Genomic DNA, 20492 nt, shown 5'->3' with positions numbered 1-20492 from the left:
AGCTAGACAGTGCTAATGGCCCATCAGCTAAGACAATGGACCATGGAAAAGGCTTATCCTCAACTGTGTATGCTTCAGCCAGATTGTGGATGATGGCTGCTATGACTCTTCAAGCATGCAGGGGCATGTGACCAGACCACATGATACTGAACTCCATTTTGGTACCTGTATTTTTCCACAAACTGGGCTGGGAACTTAGCTTGAAACAAAGCGGCTCTCACCATATGGAAAGACTATAAAAGATGGGGTGTGACATCACCAACATCCTCACTCCCTCTGCAAATCAACACTGGTGGAACAACGATTGAACTGGGGAAAGTGCTGATCCCAGACTAAAAAAATTCTAGCTTATGTATGGACACCTGATGGTACTATTGACACTGCTTGATTCAAATCCTGTGTAGTATATTAGGCTTAGATTGTGTTTTTATTTGCTAGGTGATCTACTTTGATCTCTTTGCTATCACTTAAAATCTATCTTTCTGTAGTTAATAAATCTATTATACATTTTTTTTAAACCTAAAACAGTGTGGTATGGGTGAAGTGTTTGGGAAAAATCTCAGCTCAGTTAAAGATTTTGTGCATATTCCTCTCCACATAGCAGTATGGGCAAACTGGGTAATTTTTTTTTCCTGTGTTTAATTTCCTAGGTAACCTGATTTGTTCTGTTTGCTATCACTTACAAATCTCTCTGTAGTTAATAAACTTGTTTTATATTTTATCTTAACCAGCGTGTTTGTGATTGAAGAGTTTGGGAAAAATCTTAGCTCGGTTAACAAAGGCTGTTGCATATCTTCCCCACACTGAGGGGGGAGTGGATTAATTGAAATGAGCTTGCACCGTACTGACCCCTGTGCAGTGGTCAGTATGGTAGAATTCTGGGTTTAAACTCCAGTAGAGATGCAGGATTGGGAATCTGGGAAATTGGCTGGTGCCTCTATTGTTGATCCATGAGCGGCTTAGGTAAAGCACTCAGGTGACTGCAGCAGGGCGTGTCCCTGCCAGTATGAATGCTGGTCGAAGTGCAGGACCGGGAGTGGTCTGCAGCTTGTCACAGCAGCACAGTGTGAGAGGGAGCCCAGGCTGGTATAACAGAGGGCTCAGCTGTACACCAGTTGGCAGCCATGGGGGAACCCATCACAGTGGGAATTTCAAAAGTGCCTAATGTCTAGTCCAGGGGTCGGCAACCTTTCAAAAGTGCTGTGCCGAGTCTTCATTTATTCACTCTGATTTAAGGTTTCATGTGCCAGTAATACATTTTAACGTTTTTAGAAGGTCTCTTTCTATAAGTCTATAATATATAACTAAACTATTGTTGTATGTAAAAGTAAATAAGGTTTTTAAAATGTTTAAGAAGCTTCAATTAAAATGCAGAGACCCCGGACCGGTGGCCAGGACCTGGGCAGTGTGAGTGAGGCTAGTGTAGACAAGGCTAAATTATTGATGTGTACAAGTCCTATTAACATTCAAGGTAATTTGGGGGAGGGGGGAGAGGAGGAAATCACACCATTAACTAATTGGGTTTCTTGCTATTTTTTTGTTTTAAATACACACTTTAGCCTTCATTGCTATTGATTAGTTTTAACACAGCTAATCAGTGGGTTAGAACATAAGAACGGCCATACTGGGTCAGACCAAAGGTCCATCTACCCCAATATCCTGTCTTCAGACAGTGGCCAATACCAGGGTTGTCATCTTTTTTTTTCCTGTTGCTGTTCAGTGTGTGGTTTTTTATGGTTACTGACCTGATATATAAAATAATGATTCCTTTTCTAGGCTGAGGTGGGTGTTCCTGACCAAACAGGACAAATTCTGATTTGAATTTTCTGTTAGAATGATAGAAGTTTCTGTTTTATACAGTCTGCTGGCTTCTCGGGAATTTGTCTGAGAGGATGAAGGTAAGGGCTGTCCCTTGAGATCTCTCCACAGCACTTCGGGCTCTGGGTACCATCCAGCTGATCGGCACACCACTCGGATCCCTCCATCCTGGTAATCCTCAACAAAGATATGAGGAGCAGAGCCTGAAGCTAGAGACAAATGAATAAATCCATGTTGATTTATGCATATATTGAGCCTTGAGAATAAGAATTTAAACTTCCCCTTTATTCCCAATGCTCATGGACTCAGGAAACTATATGAACAAGAAATTGTAATTATTTCATGGAGCTGGAGGGAAACCTCTCTCCTCAGTACTGTTCCATCCCAGGATCCACATAGAGCACAGAACTGCATTTCTGAATTATATGAACCCCTTTAACTGATGATTTAGTTTAGCAGATTTAAAAAAAAAACACAGAAAAATAAACCTTGTATTTCAAATGTACCTTCAGGTGAAATGTCTCCTCTTTGATCATAATCAGTCTAGTCTACCTGGCCCTGCAAATACAATATCAGAGCAGAAGGGGAGAAATTTCTGGACATCCCCTTGAGCATAACCATCTTGAACTGCCTCGTGATTGGTGAAAATCAGTGGAGACTAGCCTACCACAGGATCAATTCTTCCTCCTCAAAGTTTTATGTAGCCTTCAGCAGAATGAATACCAGAGTGTCCCAGGGCCAGCAGATCACTAGGTTCTCTTTTTCAGATGTGGAGTATCTAGTGCCAATAGGATATTGAATGGACATTCCTGGCCAGCACGGATGTGACTATTTTTTATAATTAATTCCAAGTTAAAGTGAAGACTGCAGGTTTGTCTCACTATAAAGGTCTGTCCCATCATTTAGTGTTGGAAGGGTATTTTCATTTAGGGCTGATTACCTCAGGAAACTAAAATTTAGTCCTGGGCATTAGATTTTAGCTACGTGAAAACAGGAAATCGGGTGTTATTTCTCTATTTGACTCTCTTCCTCCATACCCTTAAAGTGACAAAATAGTTAGATGACTATTGATGAAGAAGGCACAATAATTCAAGTGCCCTTTCTCCAACTGTCTTCACGTTCGGTACAAGAATTCTGCCTCAGCAACAGATCAGGAGTAAAATAGTCAAAGTTATCTGACTTAGGAACTTAAGTCCAATTTTCAAAAGTGACACACTGGAGTTCCTGTGAGGAAATGAATGAGGGCTTGTCTACTTTTTTTTTTTTTTAATTTAAATTAGATTTGTGAACATTCATTGTTACAGAATAATTATTCTGAAATAATTGTGTCCCCATGCCTGTCTTTTACCCATTTTCCTTTGAATTAGTGCATAAACAGGGCAGACACATTTTGGAATAGGCACTCAACGTTCTGGGTTGTCCTGCTGCTGGGCTTTATGCATCCTGGAATTTCTGTCCTGGTGCACTGTGAGATACCTACAGAATTCTGGTGGCTTCTGGTAATTTGGGGTCACAGTAGCAAATTCTCATGAATTCTCTTCACACATCATGTGATTCTTCTGTTTTTTGTGAGTCAGTACAATTTTCAAATTGCTGTCAGCCAGTACGGTGGGAACATGCTGTGTGCCATTGTCCAGGCACTCATTAACACACAGAGGCTGTTGCACATGTATTTGTGATCACATAACCCAGTGGCTTTGGGAGTCTGACACCAAGCTACTGCACCGATTTCGGTAGAGAGGAGGAAGCAACTTAGCAGGTAATTGTAGACAAAAATATTTCTTGGAGCAGCTTTGCTTGACTGAGCACTGCGTTGTGAGCTCAGGAAGTCAGCACTGACTGGTAGGAAAGGCTCATGATGTAGTCCTGGGATGACCAGCAATGGAGGCAGAATGGCCGGATGACAAGGAGCACTTTCCTAGAGATCTGTGCAGAGCTCACCCTGCAGCTCCAGCAGCATCACACCAACATGAGAGCTCCCCTCTGTGTGGAGAAGCACGTGGCCATCACCACCTGGAATGTCTCCATCCCTGATTGATACCAGTCAGTAACTCACCAACCTGGTGTTGGTAGCTCAGCCATCAGGGCTGTTGCTATGGAGGCATGCACTGCTATAAAGAAGGTGCCGATGGCACAGGTCCTAAAGCCTGGCCATGCACAGGGAATTTGTATGGCTTTTAAAGTAGATTATCCAATTTGCATTAACTGGACAGTTATTTTGGAAGAAGATTTGCATCATGTGGACACAGCCCATTTTTATTAAAAAGTGTTGCAGTTAGTGCTAAATAAACCCCAGAGTTGATGAGCCCTTCAAATCACTCAGAGCCATCCCAGAGAGAAATACAGACACAAGATACTGACCTGCCACCTTTAGTTCCAGTAGTGCTTCTTCATAAAACATACCGTCTAGAACTAAACAGTGATACTGTCCTTCATCAGAGAGTCTGATACTGAAAATTCTCAAGGCAACACTCCCATTGGTGAGACCATCTTTCAAAAGCTCTGTCCTCCCCTCATATTCTGGCATCTGCTGCCCATATTGGTCTTTTCCATCACTATAGTGATGAACAAATGGGGAGATCTGGGACCGGAACCATGTCACCTCCATCTTCTCAGCACTCATCCTAGGGGACAGGTGACAGCGTAACACAATCTCTTCACCCACAATGGCAGTGACAGGGTGGTCAGGTCCAACCACATTAAATTGTGCTGTGGAATGTACCAGGAGACAAAGAAAACAAACTCAGAGAGAAAATCATGTACATTTAATCAGTGGTACACACAAGACAGGTCCAGTTTTATGTATTTTATATTTCATGGAGCTATTTCATAGATTCAAAGGCCAGAAGGGACCATTGTGATCACCTGGTCTAACCTGCATAACATAGGCCATAGAATTCTCTATGGCAAAGACAGAGCTTTCCCTCACCGGGAATCGAAACCAGACTATGGGAATGACAGCACCAAATGCTGATCACTAGAACATCAGGGAGAAGTGCTCTGTGAATGAACACTCTGTGTTACGGATTTACATATGGATTTTTCAAGAAAAAATGTGTAATTGTTATTCACACACACATTATATATATATATAAAAATAAATGCTGACATATTCTCAGTGCTCATCCTGGGGAGCAGGATAACAAAACATGATCATTGACAAGGTCAGTGACAGCATGCTCAGGTCTAATCATCGTACACTGTGTTGTTAAATGTACCAGGACCAGGGATGGCCCTACACCAAATTGTGCCCCAGGAAAGAAACATCTTCCGCATTCCCCCCTTCCCCTCCACCCCGTTTGTTAAATCTTTGAATACCTTATTTTTTTTTAACCACATTTGTAGCTCATTTAATGACTTTGATGCACATTTTATCTCTGTCACATAAGATGATAAATGTGCATGCTAGGATCTAAAAAGTTTCTAGAAGATTTACAGTTTTAAGAATAACTGAAATGTACTAACATCAAGAAATTTAACTGTGCACCAATACTGGGTGGACAAGTATTAAATACTGTTATAGTATGTGACCGACTTAGAATGTTAAGAGGGCCAGATTTAGGGGCATTTTACTTCAAACATTCTATTTTCCCTTTTATCGCTAACAACAAAAACAGCACCCCGAGCCTGGCACCCCCCAAAGCCCAGCACCCCAGGCAGTCACCTGTCCCTAAATCCAGCCCTGACTAGGACACAAAAGAAACGTAATTCAAAGAGAAAAAATATTTTACATCTGCCCCCTCAATTCTGCTGCCCCTGGCAGTAGCGTGCTCTGCATAGAGAGTAGGATCAGGCCTGGTAAATTAGGGAAAGAAAGTGGAGGAAATTTTAAGAGGCTGGGGACCTGATCCCAATCCTGATGATGTCCATGGAAAGAACCCAGTGATTTCAATAGGATTTGGATCAGGACCTCAGGGCCTTGCCAGCTTAAAGTGCTCAGGTTTGCAGTGTGCAAATCCCGTTATCACCTGAGGACAAGTTGGCTGTTCCTGCAGACGGTCACCTCCTCTTTCCTTATCTGTGCTCTTCAAACAGAATTCTGTGACCCTAGCGCTGGGATCTGCTCTGGCTCCCGGTATATTTCTGGTGCAATTCAAGGTGTTTGGTTTTTGACACATGAAGCATTAAATGGTTTAGGACCAGGCTACCCCCTCTCTCCTCATGTGATACAATGGTGGCGGACAGCAGCTGGGATGCTCAGTCTTACAGTCCCGCTGGTTTTAGTGGGAGAAGAATGGTGGTGGGAAGCTTTCAGTGAAGGATCTTCAACTCTGTAACACCCCATTGGTCTGGTACATCCATTCTCTGTCGGGAAGGGGATGGATGGAAGAGGTGTAATTGAGATAAAGTGTGTTGGGGAGTTATTAGTCCTGAAGGCTTAGGGAGGCAGGAAGGTATTTTTAAAACAAACCAAACAAAAGCAAGCAAGCAACCAACCTGCTATTGGTCCATTCACCTTTGTATTTGCAACTAAAGAGAGAGGGATGGGCTCTTTTTATAAATATAAAACCTAATAATTGTAATGGTTTAGGTTTGTATTACTCTGCAGTAACAGAGGGTCCATCCAATGAGCTGGGCCTTCTTGGCAATCTTTACAAAATACATGTATGAACAAAGAGACGGCAAATTACCCCAAGGTCAGATCAAATATTCCAGCAACAACAGAAACACAGCTAACAAACAACAAGTAAGGCCCTGTTCCTGCTCTGTGCTTACATTTACACACTGGGATTACTTCCATTGACTTCCATGGGACTGCTCACAGTGCATACAGTTCAGCCCATTTGTAAGGCACTGCAGGCCTGGGGCCGAAACAAACACCTATAGGAAGCAGCAGAGGCCGTGAGGATTCCTACCTGGTTCCAACTTGTGAACATAAACAGTTATAAAATAAATAATAAAACCAGGCAGAGAGGAGCTGAATCCGGAGCTGTGGCAGAATGAGAGAACCTTCATTTTCATTGAAACGTCATCTAGACAACAGGAAGAGTAAAAAGAACACAACAACAGTATAACTTAATGAGTAGGCTGCAGTGATTAGGACAAGCTGGATATTAGAGTTTGAGGAATAGAAGATTGCAAAGGACACATTAAATAAAGATAGGGATAAATGCATTGTGATGTGAACTCATTTGCATATTATGCAGTGACAGCAGTCGTCCCGCAGTCTGCACAAAAAAGAGCAGATCAGTGTAAAATGATATTAATGTCCCATGGCACCCCCCCTCCCACAAAAAAAAAAAGAGAGAGAGAATGAACTCCCCTGAATATGAATTAAGAGAATTAAGGGCAGGATTTTGAAAATCACTGAGCATTGGCCTAATTGTGCCCCACTGAAGTCAACGGGAAAACTTGAAATGACTAATGGGACAGATAGGTTAGACCAATACTGAGAGGTTTAAATAATCTGACCCTAAAATAGTAGGTGTCAGGATATTTCCTTTTTGTAATTAAAATGACAGCTTTAGAATTTTTTCTTCACAACAATCCCATAACGCCCTCTCTCTCGGACACAGATTTTTCTGTTCCCATCATGGGAAATAATAAGCCAATGTAATAGGTAAAGTTGAATATGCTGTACATAAAACATAGCAGTTGGGAAATAGATAGGAACAGAACATGTTATGATATTTTGTTTTTATTGCCATAGCATGTAGGCACCAGTCACTGATCAGGACCCCATTGAGCGAGGCACTGTACAAAACATGTAACAAATTCCAGTTCTCTGCCCATGTAGGAGATCCCCTCATCCATGGATCTCTATTCTGCCACACGGACAAAAAAATACGTGTTTTTTTTTTTTTTTTAAGTTGCCTTTTGGTATCTGAGGTATTAGGTCACATTCAGGTCATATTCTCAAGCTTTTTTCTGCAATCACAAAGGCTAGAAACTTTCTTTAAAAATTAAAACTGAAATTCTCTCATAACCACAGGACAAGAACAGTTGGGGTTTTAAGGAAAATATCAAATATTTCAAGATTCATGATAAAATTATGAGAGAATTGACACCACTTGATTAGTTCAATATATTTAATTATACAATAAATGGAAAAAAATGGCATTCAGAACAATGCAGAAATAACCACAAACGCTTTCTTGTGATTTAATTTAAAAATAAATATTTCAAAATGAATTTATTTCAAGTAAATTTCAAATGACAAGTTCAGACTAAAAGGAATGAAAAGATTTGTTTTTATTATTGCTATTATGTTTCTCCTGCATCATGTCTTAAAAAAAAAAAAAGAGTGAGAACGAGAAAATGGGAAAGTCCCAAAACCCACTCCCCAAAATTAAAGTGTGTGTGTCCATTTTTTCCAAATGACTTCAAGCTGTTTTTTATAAAAAGGAAAGACCCATAAACATTTCAAATCAAACAAACAAAAATCATACAATTTTTTGAAGAAAAATATTTTCCCCCTTTTAAATCATGTCCAGAGATACCCTCATGAATTCTCCCCACTGACGGCTTTTCGCACAGGAAATAACCTGTCTCATAGTTTGTTACAAGGGCCTTTCTTGCCATTATGCCATCAAATCTTCCCTAAACACAGGACCATAAAAATCACCCCTGCTGGCCACCCTTCTACAGCTCTATGGCCACAAAGATAGGAGGCAACATTAATTTATCACAGGATAACAATGCAATGTGTACAAACTGATCACTCGGTGGTTGTTGTGGATCACTTGACATGCATACAGAAGACCAATACCAAGATATTCAGCAATACATTTCAAAGGGTGCTTCACTTTAGGCACATGCTTAATTCCCTCTGATCTCAAAATGAATAAAGGCTGTAATTGGTTTCCATTGATTCTGGACAAAATTGGACTTTTTTCCCTTTAAAGTATCAGAACCAAAAGGACTCAGCCCCACAGTCGGGTCGAAAACTACTGACTGCAATGTCAGTTCCAGCTCAGCCTGAAAGCCTCAGCTGACAGGGAACAGCTTGGTTCAGGGCTGGCTCCCGGCTTTTTGCGCCCCAAGCAAAAAACAAAAAAAGGGGGGGGGGGCTGGACTGCCGCCCCTTGGAAAGTGCTGCCCCAAGCACACGCTTAGAGCACTGGTGCCTAGAGCCGGCCCTGTTAGTGGGTTCAGTTGAGTTAAGGAACAGGAGTACTTGTGGCAGCTTAGAGACTAACAAATTTATTAGAGCATAAGTTTTCGTGGACTATAGCCCACTTCTTAAGGGTGACCCCCCCCCCCCCAGTCAGGACTAGCTCAGCACAGTTCTGCTGCCCTTTACTCACACAATCAGGATAACAACATCCCATGACCCTGAATTCAATACTCAAGTGATTTGTAACCCAGCATCAGCCAAAACTGATCACTTGGGCAATATTACACAGCTCTGTCTGCTAGGTACCTGGGCAGAGTGGGTGTGTTCATGTAAATACAGCCTGGTCCTGAAAATTCCTCCTCTTCCCCCCCCCACTCATCACTAGCTGTCAGGGTACAGTTCATTCACACTTTGCATACACCCAGGTCAAAGGATAAAACAAAAATCATTCCCCTACCTTGTGTCTATGTAACAAATGTCACCACAGCTCCAGGGTCTCTGGGGAGCTCTTGGCTACCCCTTTCCTTTTGGTTACATTGAATCCAGCAGAAGCCTTTTTAATAAAGTAGTTTATTCTAAAGTATAGATTGTTTCATCTGAGCATCTGGGGTAATTCTAGTGGTTTCTAATGAATGTTTGAATTCTTCCCACTCTCTGTGCACTGACTGCAAGTCAATGCTAGAGGGAGAGGAGGGGAATAGCAAGAAATCACATGATGTTATTGGCACGAAGAGACAAAAAAAAACAAGAATTCAACATTCCTTTTATGGAACACAATGGTGATTTCTGCCAAGTCGTCCGCTTCTCACACAGCTGGTTGGAACGGAGTCGCAAGAGAGTTTTGCGAGGCGGTGATTTTTTTTGGAACCTCTCCCAGAAACCAAAAGCTGGGTCCAAGCAACAGGGAGAGAGATCATGGTTTGGGCTCATTTAATTGTGCATTTCTTTGTTTTCAAATGCATCTTGGTGTTGCAAGTCGAACCCTGGCTTATAATAACCCTGTGAGTTTAGTGTATCTTTAACTCTGGATTTCTGAGTTTTCTCATATTTGCTTAGTAGTTACCTATTAACTATTTGTTTCAATAACTGAGGGCTTAGTGAAACTGCCCACTGCAACTATAAAGTTAACTGTGAAGGAGACAGCTTTCTTAAGAGTTAGTCCAAGTCTGTTGGTTGAACTTTTGCCATTCTGAGAACCAAGAAAATAATAATTAATAATAAAGAAAAAATATTATCTTGTCCTTCAAGTGCAAGCTGCATGGCTGTGACCTGCCTCTGCCAATAACCATACAATGCAGAGGAATAATTAATTTAAAAAGAAATATCCGTGAGCAATTTTTCCTCTGGTAAGCGGGGAATAAAGTAGAAATGTACCACACATACAGATAGTAGTTGTGCCACTGAATGTGGGGCTTTTCTTATATGCTAACAGTCTGTATTACGATAGAGTGTCTGCACTAAAATAAATTTTGAGAGATCATTTCATTACAAACCCTCCGTTTTGTTTATTAGAACATTTTTCATATAAACTTTGGGTGTTCAGTTCCTGGGGTTTAGTCTTGTATGCAATTTTTTTTAAGTTAATTTAAAACTCAAAACAGGAACAAAACCAAACAAAACCTCTCCTTTAAGAGGCTCCAACTTCATACAAAAGTTTTCTATTCAGAAACGGGATAATGAATAAAGAAAGGCACTAAGAAAAGCAGCCACTGAGGGATGACAGGGGGAGTCCCAGCCACATGTGAGGCTTGACAGGGGGCTTATCACTGTCCATTTTGTCACTGCAGAGGAGGTGGGGAAAAAGAGGGAGCTAGCACAGGTATGAACATCCAAGCTGGGAATTGTACCTCCCAGCCGCTGTGCAGACATACCCGCAAAGAGCTGTCTCCCAGAATGGCACAGTGGGAGAATTATCTCTGAGAGTCCATCCCTACAGTGCATAGAGCTGGGAGGGACCAGAAGGTGGTGAAGGAAAGTGTTTCTGGAGGAAAAGGGCAGGCTGTGTCTCACTACTACATCACAGTCGGCAGGCTTAGAAAATGTTGCCACCTGCGAGTGTTCTATTGACTTCCCAGGCCGTCTTGTTCAAACGTCGGTTCAGATAATGGGCTTGTGCGATTTGGGTCACTCACTTCTGCACATCTGGAGGCCTGGTGGTAACTGGCATTTGTGTGGATATGCAGAGAGGGTGCTGCAAGCCTCCTCTTCCCTTTCCTCACCCTCCGCAAAGGCCAGTCACAATCACACTCCCTCCCTTGGCATCCCAGGGTGGCACCTTGCCCAAAAGGTTGCAGGGAGGGGCAGGGTCTTTCCTGGTCTTCCTCCTCTCATCCTCCAGATCAGCCCATGCAATGAACCAGGATCTTCAAGAAGAGCAGGGTGCAGCTTATGTATTCCCACCTACAACTCAGACTCAGCTTGTTTGACTGGCACAGAGGGGACCTGCCATGGCCCTAATGCAGGGGCTACATGGAATATTTTGGCCTTTGGAATTTTGTTCCAGTTTTATCACTTCAATTTGAGATGCATTATGTAAAATTCCAGTTGTTCTCTGCCATGACACATTGCCCTGGTGTAAGCTCTTCCACTAATGTCATTTTTTAAATTACAGAAATATCGCATGGGGGACTATTTCATTGTGTAGTCAAAATGGGGGGTTGACAAAATGGGGGGTGTTGACAGCAATTTCTAAGGCCTGGTCTACACTAGGAGGTTATGTCAAATTTAGCAGCGTTAAATCGAATTAACCCTGCACCCGTTCACACAACGAAGCTATTTAGTTCGACATAGAGGTCTCTTAAATTCGATTTCTGTACTCCTCCCCAACAAGGGGAGTAGTGCTAAATTCAACATGGCCATGTCGAATTAGGGTAGGTGTGGATGGAAATCGACGCTAATAGCTCCGGGAGCTATCCCACAGTGCACCACTCTGTTGGCACTCTGGACAGCAGTCTGAACTCGGATGCTCTGACTAGCCACACAGGAAAAGCCCTGGGAAAATTTGAATTCCTTTTCCTGTCTGGGCAGTTTGAATCTCATTTCCTGTTTGGACATCGTGGCGAGCTCAGCAGCACTGGCAACCATGCAGAGTTCTCCAGCAGAGGTGACCATGCAATCTCAGAATAGAAAGAGGGCCCCAGCATGGACCGATCGGGAAGTCTTGGATGTTATCGCTGTGTGGGGCGATGAGACCGTGCTTTCGGAGCTGCGATCGAAAAGACGGAATGCAAAGATCTACGAGAAGATCTCAAAAGCCATGGCAGAGAGAGTATACAGCCGGGATGCAACGCAGTGCCGCGTGAAAATCAAGGAGCTGAGACAAGCGTACCAGAAGACCAAAGAGTCAAACGGATGCTCCAGATCCCAGCCCCAGACATGCCGTTTCTACGAGGCACTGCATTCCATTCTAGGTGTGGCCGTCACCACTACCCCACCACTGACCGTGGACTCTGAGGATGGGATATTGTCGACGGCCGCTTCCTCGGAGATGTTAGAGGATGGGGAAGATGAGGAAGGTGAGGAGGAGGACGAGGCAGTCGACAGCGCTTACAACGCTGATTTCCCAGACAGCCAGGATCTCTTCATCACCCTCACAGTGATCCCCTACCAACCGTCCCCAGGCGTTAACCCTGACCCTGAATCAGGGGAAGGATCAGTCGGTAAGTGTTTTAAACATGTAAACATTTATTTTAAACAGAACAGGAATATTATCAATGGGTTTTTCATGATTTGTTTGCCCTAGGCGCTTATCGTTTTAGTCCTTGGCAGTGCAACTACTGCAAAAGAATCTAACAATGTCCAGTTTATCATGATTAGTTTGCCCTAGGTGCTCTACTTTTTAGTCCTTGCCAGTGCAGCTACTGGAAAAGAAGATCTATATGTCAGGGGATAGAGCAGAAATCCTCATGGGACATCTCCATGAAGCTCTCCTGGAGGTAATTGGAAAGCCTTTGCATGAGGTTCCTGGGGACAGCGGCCTTATTATGTCCTCCGTAGTAGGAAACTTTTCCTCGCCAGGCTATCATCAAGTACTCTGGGATCATTGCCTTGCAGAGCATGGCGGCATACGGCCCTGGTTTTTGCTGGCTTTCACGCAGCATGCGTTCTTTCTCGGTCTCCGAAATTCTCAGAAGAGTGATGTCGCTCATGGTGACCTGCTTAGAATTAGGGGAATGTTACTATTGGGACTGCTTGCCTGTTCCTTTACAGAACTGTAACCGGCAGTTTACAGCCATGCGGTGGAGGCGGGAGAGGGGCAGCATACAGGGATCTTTCCCGGGGACAGCTGCGGGGGGGTGGGACAGGGGCAGAGTTCATGCTTGCCGGATTGCCGGCAGCAGGAACTGGCCAACGATAGGAGCATTGCTTTGAACGTGAAAGGAGGGCACAGCTATAATTTAAGTTTTAAGCAGCCAAAAGTCTACGGCTTACCATGTCAGCCTGCTACCCGAATTCCTCTGTCCTGCCCCGGTTGTCTGATCTCCACTGCAAGACCCCAGGCACTGAATGCGAAGGCCGAAAATTCGACCTTGTCCTGAGTGCGCATGTGATAGGTGCTGTGCATGGTCTTGTTCACAGAGAAAGACTATGTTCATTGTTCACAAAAAATTATCTTTGTGAGGAATTCACTCCCTTTTTCCCATCCCATAGCTGCAAATGTCTCCCGACCTACCATGCCACCCCCCTCGCAGAGGCTGGCTCAGATTAGGCGGAGAAAGGAAAGGACACGGGACGAGATGTTCTCAGAACTTATGGTCTGCTCCCGAGCCGAGTCGGCACAGCAGACCCAGTGGAGGGAGAACATGTCTCAATACCAGTGATCACACAGCGAACAGGAGGACAGGTGGCGGCAGGAAGACCAGCAGGCGACTCAAACGCCGCTTGGACTAATGAGGGAGCAAACGGACATACTCCGGCACCTTGTGGATGTTCTGCAGGACCGGAGGCAGGAGAACAGAGCTCCGCTGCAGTCTATCTCTAACCACCCTCCCCCGCCACAAAGTCCCATCCCCCCCTCACCCAAAGTTCCAAGAAGGAGGGGCAGCAGGTGCCGTGAAAACTGTCACTCCACCCCTGCAGACTGCTCAAGTACCAGAAAGCTCTCATTTGATAAGTCCTTTCCTTCCCACTTCACCCAAGCCCCCATCCCAGTTTCATCCCCTAACTGTGTAGTTGTTAATAAAAGATACGTTTCTGTTAATTACTGTATCCATCATGTTCTTTTAGGGGAGACTGTGTTTGAAGGGGGGAAGGGGGTTGGTAATTGGAGAGGACAGTCACTTTTACCAGGGTACAGAGGCAGGGGCAGGTTCAGCAGCAGGGCACACACACATTGCAATCACTAGGCACCCTGGTCAGTCTGGGAGGTGGTTTTCATTTTCGGGGGGGAGGGCTATGTGACTTTGTGGCGGGGGAGGGTGGTTAGAGATCTTATGCAGCGGTCCTTGTCCTGGATGACAGAGCCACGCAGCAGGGGATCTGTAACCGTCCTCCCCCGCCACAAAGTTACATAGCCCCCACACACAGAGTCCCGAAAAGGAGGGGTGGCAGGCTCCGTTGAAACAACCAGTCCACCACTGCGGACCGCTCTATTAGCAGAAGCCTGTCATTCCTCGAGTTTAGAAGCATTCTTTCCATCAGTACGCCCGCTACCCACCACAGCCTGCGTCCCACTTTCAACACTTTACCGTGAAATGCGTAATAAAGAAAACAGTGTTCATTAACAAAGTTCCATGTCTTTTATTTTTAAACATGTGTTGGAAGTGGGGAGACAGGGTGAACGGGGTATGTAGCTGCAGAGGATAGTCAACAGTAAGTGGGTAAAGAAACGGGGGCAGGTTCAGCTTCTCTTTAAACAAACTTAATAGTCACAGGTTACCCTGCTCACTGTGGAACCTAGCTTTCAAAGCCTCCCGGATGCACAGCGCGTCCCACTGGGCTCTTCTAATCGCACGGCTGTCTGGCTGGGCGTAATCAGGAGCCAGGATATTTGCCTCAACGTCCCACCCCGCCATAAAGATCTCCCCCTTGCTCTCACACAGATTGTGGAGCACACAGCAAGCTGCAATAACAATGGGGATATTGGTTTCGCTGAGATCAGAGGAGTCAGTAAGCTTCTCCATCTCCCCTTGAGACGTCCAAAAGCACACTCCACCACCATTCTGCACTTGCTCAGCCGGTAGTTGAAGAGTTCTTTTGCACTGTCCAGGGCGCCTGTATAGGGCTTCATGAGCCAGGGCATTAGCGGGTAGGCTGGGTCCCCGAGGATCACTATAGGCATCTCCAGATCCCCAACAGTTATTTTCTGGTCCGGGAAGTAAATACCTTCCTGCAGCCGTCTAAACAGACCAGAGTTCCTGAAAACACGAGCATCATGAACCTTGCCCGGCCATCCTACGTTGATGTTGGTAAAACGTCCCCTATGGTCCACCAGTGCTTGCAGCACCATTGAAAAGTAGCCCTTTCGGTTAATGTACTGGCTGGCCTGGTGGTCCGGTCCCAGGATAGGGATGTGAGTTCCATCTATAGCCCCACCGCAGTTTGGGAATCCCATCGGGGCGAAGCCATCTATGATGACCTGGACGTTTCCAAGGGTCACTATCTTTGACAGCAGTAGCTCAACGATTGCGTTGGCTACTTGCATCACAGCAACCCCCACGGTAGATTTCCCGACGCCAAAGTGATTCGCGACTGACCGGTAGCTGTCTGGCGTTGCAAGCTTCCAGAGGGCTATGGCCACTCGCTTCTGGACAGTCAGGGCTGCTCGCATCCGGGTGTCCTTGCGCTTCAGGGCAGGGGACAGCAACTCACAAAGTTCAAGGAAAGTTCCCTTCCGCATACGAAAGTTTCTCAGCCACTGTGATTCATCCCAGACCTGCAGCACTATGCGGTCCCACCAGTCCGTGCTTGTTTCCCGGGCCCAGAATCGCCATTCCACAGCATCAACATGACCCATTGTGACCATGATGTTCACTGCGCGGGGTCCCGTGCTTTGTGAGAGGTCTGTGCCACTCTCAGACTTCATGTACTCACCGCGCTGCCGTAGCCTCCTCGCCCGATTTCTCAGCATCTGCCTCTGGAAAAGGTGGATGATAAGGTGCGAGGTGTTGACAACGGCCATAACTGCAGTGATGGTCGCAGCGGGCTCCATGCTTGCAGTGTTGTGGCGTCTGTGCTGTCACTCACCAGAAAAGTGCGCGAACTGATTGCCCGCCAGCATTTTCAGGGAGGGAGGGCGGGAGTGACGGTTGGATGATGACAGTTACCCCAAACCACCCTCGACACATTTTTTTCCCCAGCAGGCATTGGGGGCTCGACCCAGAATTCCAATGGGCAGCGGGGACTGCGGGAACTGTGGGATAGCTGCCCACAGTGCACCGCTTCCAATGTCGACGCTTGCCCCGTTAATGTGGACTCACAAAGTCGAATTACTGTCCTTAGTGTGGATACACACGTTCGACTTTGTAATATCGATTCCACATATTCGATTTAAGTACAATCGAAATACTCTCATAGTGTAGACATACCCTAAGTAAAATTAAGCCTCACTCATGATCTCAGATAGAATTCTCCAATATCAGGACTTTTTTTTTCAGCAGCAGCTTGACAGTTTATCCATCTGTAGAACCGTCTTAGGGCTTGGCTACACTGGCGCTTTACAGGTCTGCAACTTTCTCACTCAGGGGGGTGAAACCCCCCCCCCTGAGCGCAGTGAGTTACAGCACTGTGAAGCCATGCTCCCAGCGCTGTAAGCTAATCCCCTCAGGGAGGTGGAGTACCTGTAGCGCTAGGAGAGCTCTCTCCCAGCGCTGGTGCCGCGACCACACTCGCACTTCAAAGCGCTGCCGTGGGAGCGCTCCCGCAGCAGCACTTTGAAGTTTCGAGTGTAGCCAAGGCCTTACTTAGGCTATGTCGGCACTACAAAGTTCAAAGTTGATTTAAGTTACATCGATGTACAGCCACCACTGTAATTAAACCGCTGTTGCATGTCCACACCATGCTTCGTGTGTCAGCGAGCACATCCACAGTAGCAGCTCTTGCAATGGCACAGAGAGCAGTGCACTGTGGGTAGCTATCCCACTGTGCAACTGGTCGCAGGATGTTTTGGGAAGGGTTTGCAATGCCTCATGGGGCAGGTACAGCATCACATGATGCAGGTTTCTCATCCCCATCATCCATGGGCATCCTACTAGGTTAGGGTTACCATCCGTCCGGTTTCCCCGGACATGTCCGGCTTTTTTAGTGTTAAATGGCCATCCGGGGGAGATTTCTAATCAAGAAGAAATGTCCGGGATTTCCCCCTTCCCCTCATGCAGAGTGCGGCAGAGCTGATTGGACGCCTGGCCTGATTGAAAGCCGCTCGCAGCCACTAGGGCCTCTAGCAGCCAGAGTCCCTCCCCCTCCCCCGCTCTCTCCTCTCCCACAGAGCAGCCGGCAATGTTTGATTCCACGTGGAGCCTGCATTTCTCCCTCTGCCCGGTGAGTGGGGGGGGGAGCAGGGCAGGCGGGGGGGGGGGTGTAGAGGCTGCAGGGGCAGGGCAGGCAGGGGGCGCAGAGGCTGCAGGGCGAGTGGGGAGCAGGGGGCACAGAGGCTGCAGGGGCGGGGGGGTGCAGAGGCTGCAGGGCGAGTGGGGAGCAGGGGGCACAGAGGCTGCAGGGGCGGGGGGGGTGCAGAGGCTGCAGGGCGAGTGGGGAGCAGGGGGCACAGAGGCTGCAGGTGCGAGGGGTGCAGAGGCTGCAGGGTGAGGAGGAGCAGGGCAGGCAAGCGCATAGAGGCTGCAGGGGCTGCGGGGTGAGAGGGGAGCAGGAAAGCACTTAGCGACCCCGAACCAAGATCAGAGTGGGAGGGAGGAGGGGGAATGCGGGGTGCTCAGAGGAGAGGGCAGAGTTGGGGCAGGGACTTTGGGGAAGGGGTTGGAATGGGGGCGGAGAAGGGGTGGGGTTGGGGCGGGGCCGGGGAAGGGGCGGAGTTGGGGCAGGGCCGGGAGCGGGACCGGGGCCCCGGGGAAGTGTCCTCTTTTTTAAATGTTTGAATATGGTAACCCTATACTAGGTTTCCAGTCACATTTCATCTGCCCTGGTAACCTGTGAGCCAGCCATGTGGGTCAGAAAGCAGGATCCTGCACTGCTCTTCAGTATTGTGCTGTGTGTTATGAGCAGAAGGCTGCAAGAGGAGCTCAATGTGGGGGCTATTCACCATCACCCGGACCCCAGCCCCCTCCTTGTAGAAGCGGCAGGTCTGTGGTTCTGCACCAGGGGCAACTATTTTCCTCCTGCTATTCCTGCCGCAGGGGCTTTCTCCAGTGACTACAGAGTTAACTTTCTTTTTTTTTAAATCACTTGCTTATTTCCCAAAACAACACCCAATTAACTTAGATTTTACCATTCCAATTATTGTTCCAGGGATTTAAATTTTCCATGCCCGTAATTACGGCTTCCCTTACTTCTATCACATTTTATTTTTTATCTGTTGTATAACTGCTTGTTTGGGCTTGATCCTGCTTTTCTCACTGAACCGTCTCTTTCCATGGGCACAAGCTTTGTCCCAATATCAGTTTAGCAAGGAGGGTGGGCTTTTCAACTAGCCCCCACCCCTCCTGGTCTCTTTCCTTAAACATTCTCACTCACTATGGCTACCTGAGTCCTCCCCCATGAGGCTTGCCACCTGGGCAGAACATATGGCCAATGCGCGTTTTAACTGTTCAATTTCCTTTTTATGGCAGACACACTGCCATTGTGGTGTATGCTGAGCACAAATGGTTAATTTATTTATTTTTTGATAAGTCCCTAAAGGACCAGTATTTGCTTAGCCAGTGCTTCCAGGCGGGTGCATTCGGCTTTTTTCTGCCTGGAAGTTCTGTCTCAAGGCTTGCAGCTTGTCCATTTTTTTATCTTAAGGCAAGGCTAAAACAGCATCCCTTGCAGTTTCCCACTTGCACAAGTCCTGCTGTTACAAGTCTTGCGTGGTTAGGGTTAGCTTGACTTTTGCTCTATCTTTAACAAAACTAAGATGTCTGCACTTAAATCTCCTTTTTTCCTTTTTCATCTTTCACAGATCCTTATATAGAAACTTTGTATAATGTTATAGCCCCTAAGATAGTATAATTAATGTAGAAAAAAAATGTCTTTTTGCTAGGAGTAGAATAAGATCTCTCCTCCCCCCCCCCCCGCCCCACTTTGTAATCAATTGCCCTGTTGAATGAACGAGGTGTGAATGAGTAAAGGGTGGAAGGCAGGCACCTCCAGACAGCCGCAACCCTTGGAGAGGGGATGGAAGCCAGACCCAAGAACAATAAAACTTGTCAAGTGGGTTCACTAAAGAAGATCAGACATATTGAAGGCCTTGGGGGTTAGAAGCCAACACCAACACCCTCTTTGCAGCATTGGGACAACACCCAGAGAGAAGCAGCTTAAAGGACCAATGGACACAGACCCAGATTTTGAATCTGGTATAGATTTGCATGAGAGGTAAGATGCTATAAACGTGAGGTGTCTTGCAGAGGACCCCGGGTCTCGTCTTGTCAACATCGGAGCATCGATCCAGATCAGCAGAAGCCCGGCTCCACCCCTCCCCCATCTAACTCACTTAGCCAGTGAAGTTAAGGGGAGCAACTAGTTGGTAACAACAACAAGATGGAGTGTGCTTGTGTGTGTATGTGAGTGCATGAGTGTAATATAGATCATATGCATTTGATACAGTTTTGATACATGTATTACTAATAAATGTGTTTTGCCTTATTCCTCCTGAAAAGATCCTGTGCAGTACTTTAAGTACAACATCATCCCCCCACATGCATGAGAACGAGTGAGATCAGAGCTCCTCCCCTTGCTGTAAATACCCATCCTCACCCCGCGGACTGCAAACACACGACTCCCCTTGGTGCTAGTGAGTCGTTGGAGGGGGAGGGGCGTGAAGCTGTTTTCTGTGAAAACGGACTGACTTTATTTCTGTTGGCATCTGGGGACTTGGTTTGTTTCCTTTCCATTGTTTTATTTTTTTACAGTCTCTCCCTGAGACATGGACTGTCCTCCCCTCACCCCCACCCCCACCGGTGCAGCCTCCCCCTTTTGTTTTGTATATTTTGTATATTAGGAATAAACATGGTGATTAAAAATGGATCATCTAATTTAACCTTGGTGTCTGCACTGGCTGTGTGGGGAAGGGACCATCTGTGCATCTGTACAGCGGCTGGCGCGGCAGGGTCAAGGTCTGTGGTTGGAGACCATGGGCACTACCAAGATAGGTGCCCTGCTGCAGCTTCTGTCTCTGTTTCATTTCGCCACTGAAATAGGAATGAACTGGATTAGGGTTACCATATCTATTAAATAAAAAAAGAGGACCCTCCACGGGCCCGGGCCCCGCCCATTTCCCCACCCCTAGCCCCGCCCCAACTCCACCCCTTCCCTGCCCTAACTCCGCCCCCTCCTCCCTCCCACTCCCAGCCACGGGGAAAGAGCTGCCCCAGCGCTACTGGCTTCAGGGTTTGCCGGGCAGCCCCCAGACCCTGCGCCCCCGGCGGGCGCTTCCCCAGCGCAGCTGGAGCCCGGGAGGGGAAGCGCCCAGCCGGGGGCGCAGAGTCTGGAGGCTGCCCGGTAAACCGTGAAGCCGGTAGCGCTC

General features: G+C 46.5%; 1 protein-coding gene across 12 annotated transcripts in view; it reads right to left on the bottom strand.

Annotated features, from left to right (window-relative positions):
- Window positions 1-20492, bottom strand: part of LOC101940198 (butyrophilin subfamily 1 member A1-like) — a 181211-nt gene that overhangs the window by 84481 nt on the left and 76238 nt on the right. The window contains exons 1-4 of one of the 12 annotated variants that reach the window (XM_065564701.1): window positions 9333-9591; window positions 6675-6791; window positions 4180-4527; window positions 1746-2027 (exon numbers count right to left, since the gene is read on the bottom strand). The exons of 8 other annotated variants lie outside the window; for them this stretch is intronic. In XM_065564701.1, coding sequence (XP_065420773.1) covers window positions 1746-2027; window positions 4180-4527; window positions 6675-6780 — 736 coding nt within the window. In that variant the 5' untranslated portion in view covers window positions 6781-6791; window positions 9333-9591. Of the gene's footprint in view, window positions 1-1745; window positions 2028-4179; window positions 4528-6534; window positions 6792-9332; window positions 9592-20492 lie in introns of those variants that run through there. 3 more of the 12 variants (XM_065564704.1, XM_065564700.1, XM_065564707.1) reach the window with 3 other exon arrangements.

The sequence above is a fragment of the Chrysemys picta genome, chromosome 12 (assembly GCF_011386835.1).
Source record: "Chrysemys picta bellii isolate R12L10 chromosome 12, ASM1138683v2, whole genome shotgun sequence".
Lineage (NCBI taxonomy): Eukaryota > Metazoa > Chordata > Testudines > Emydidae > Chrysemys > Chrysemys picta.
This window is presented reverse-complemented; position numbering and strand designations above follow the sequence as displayed.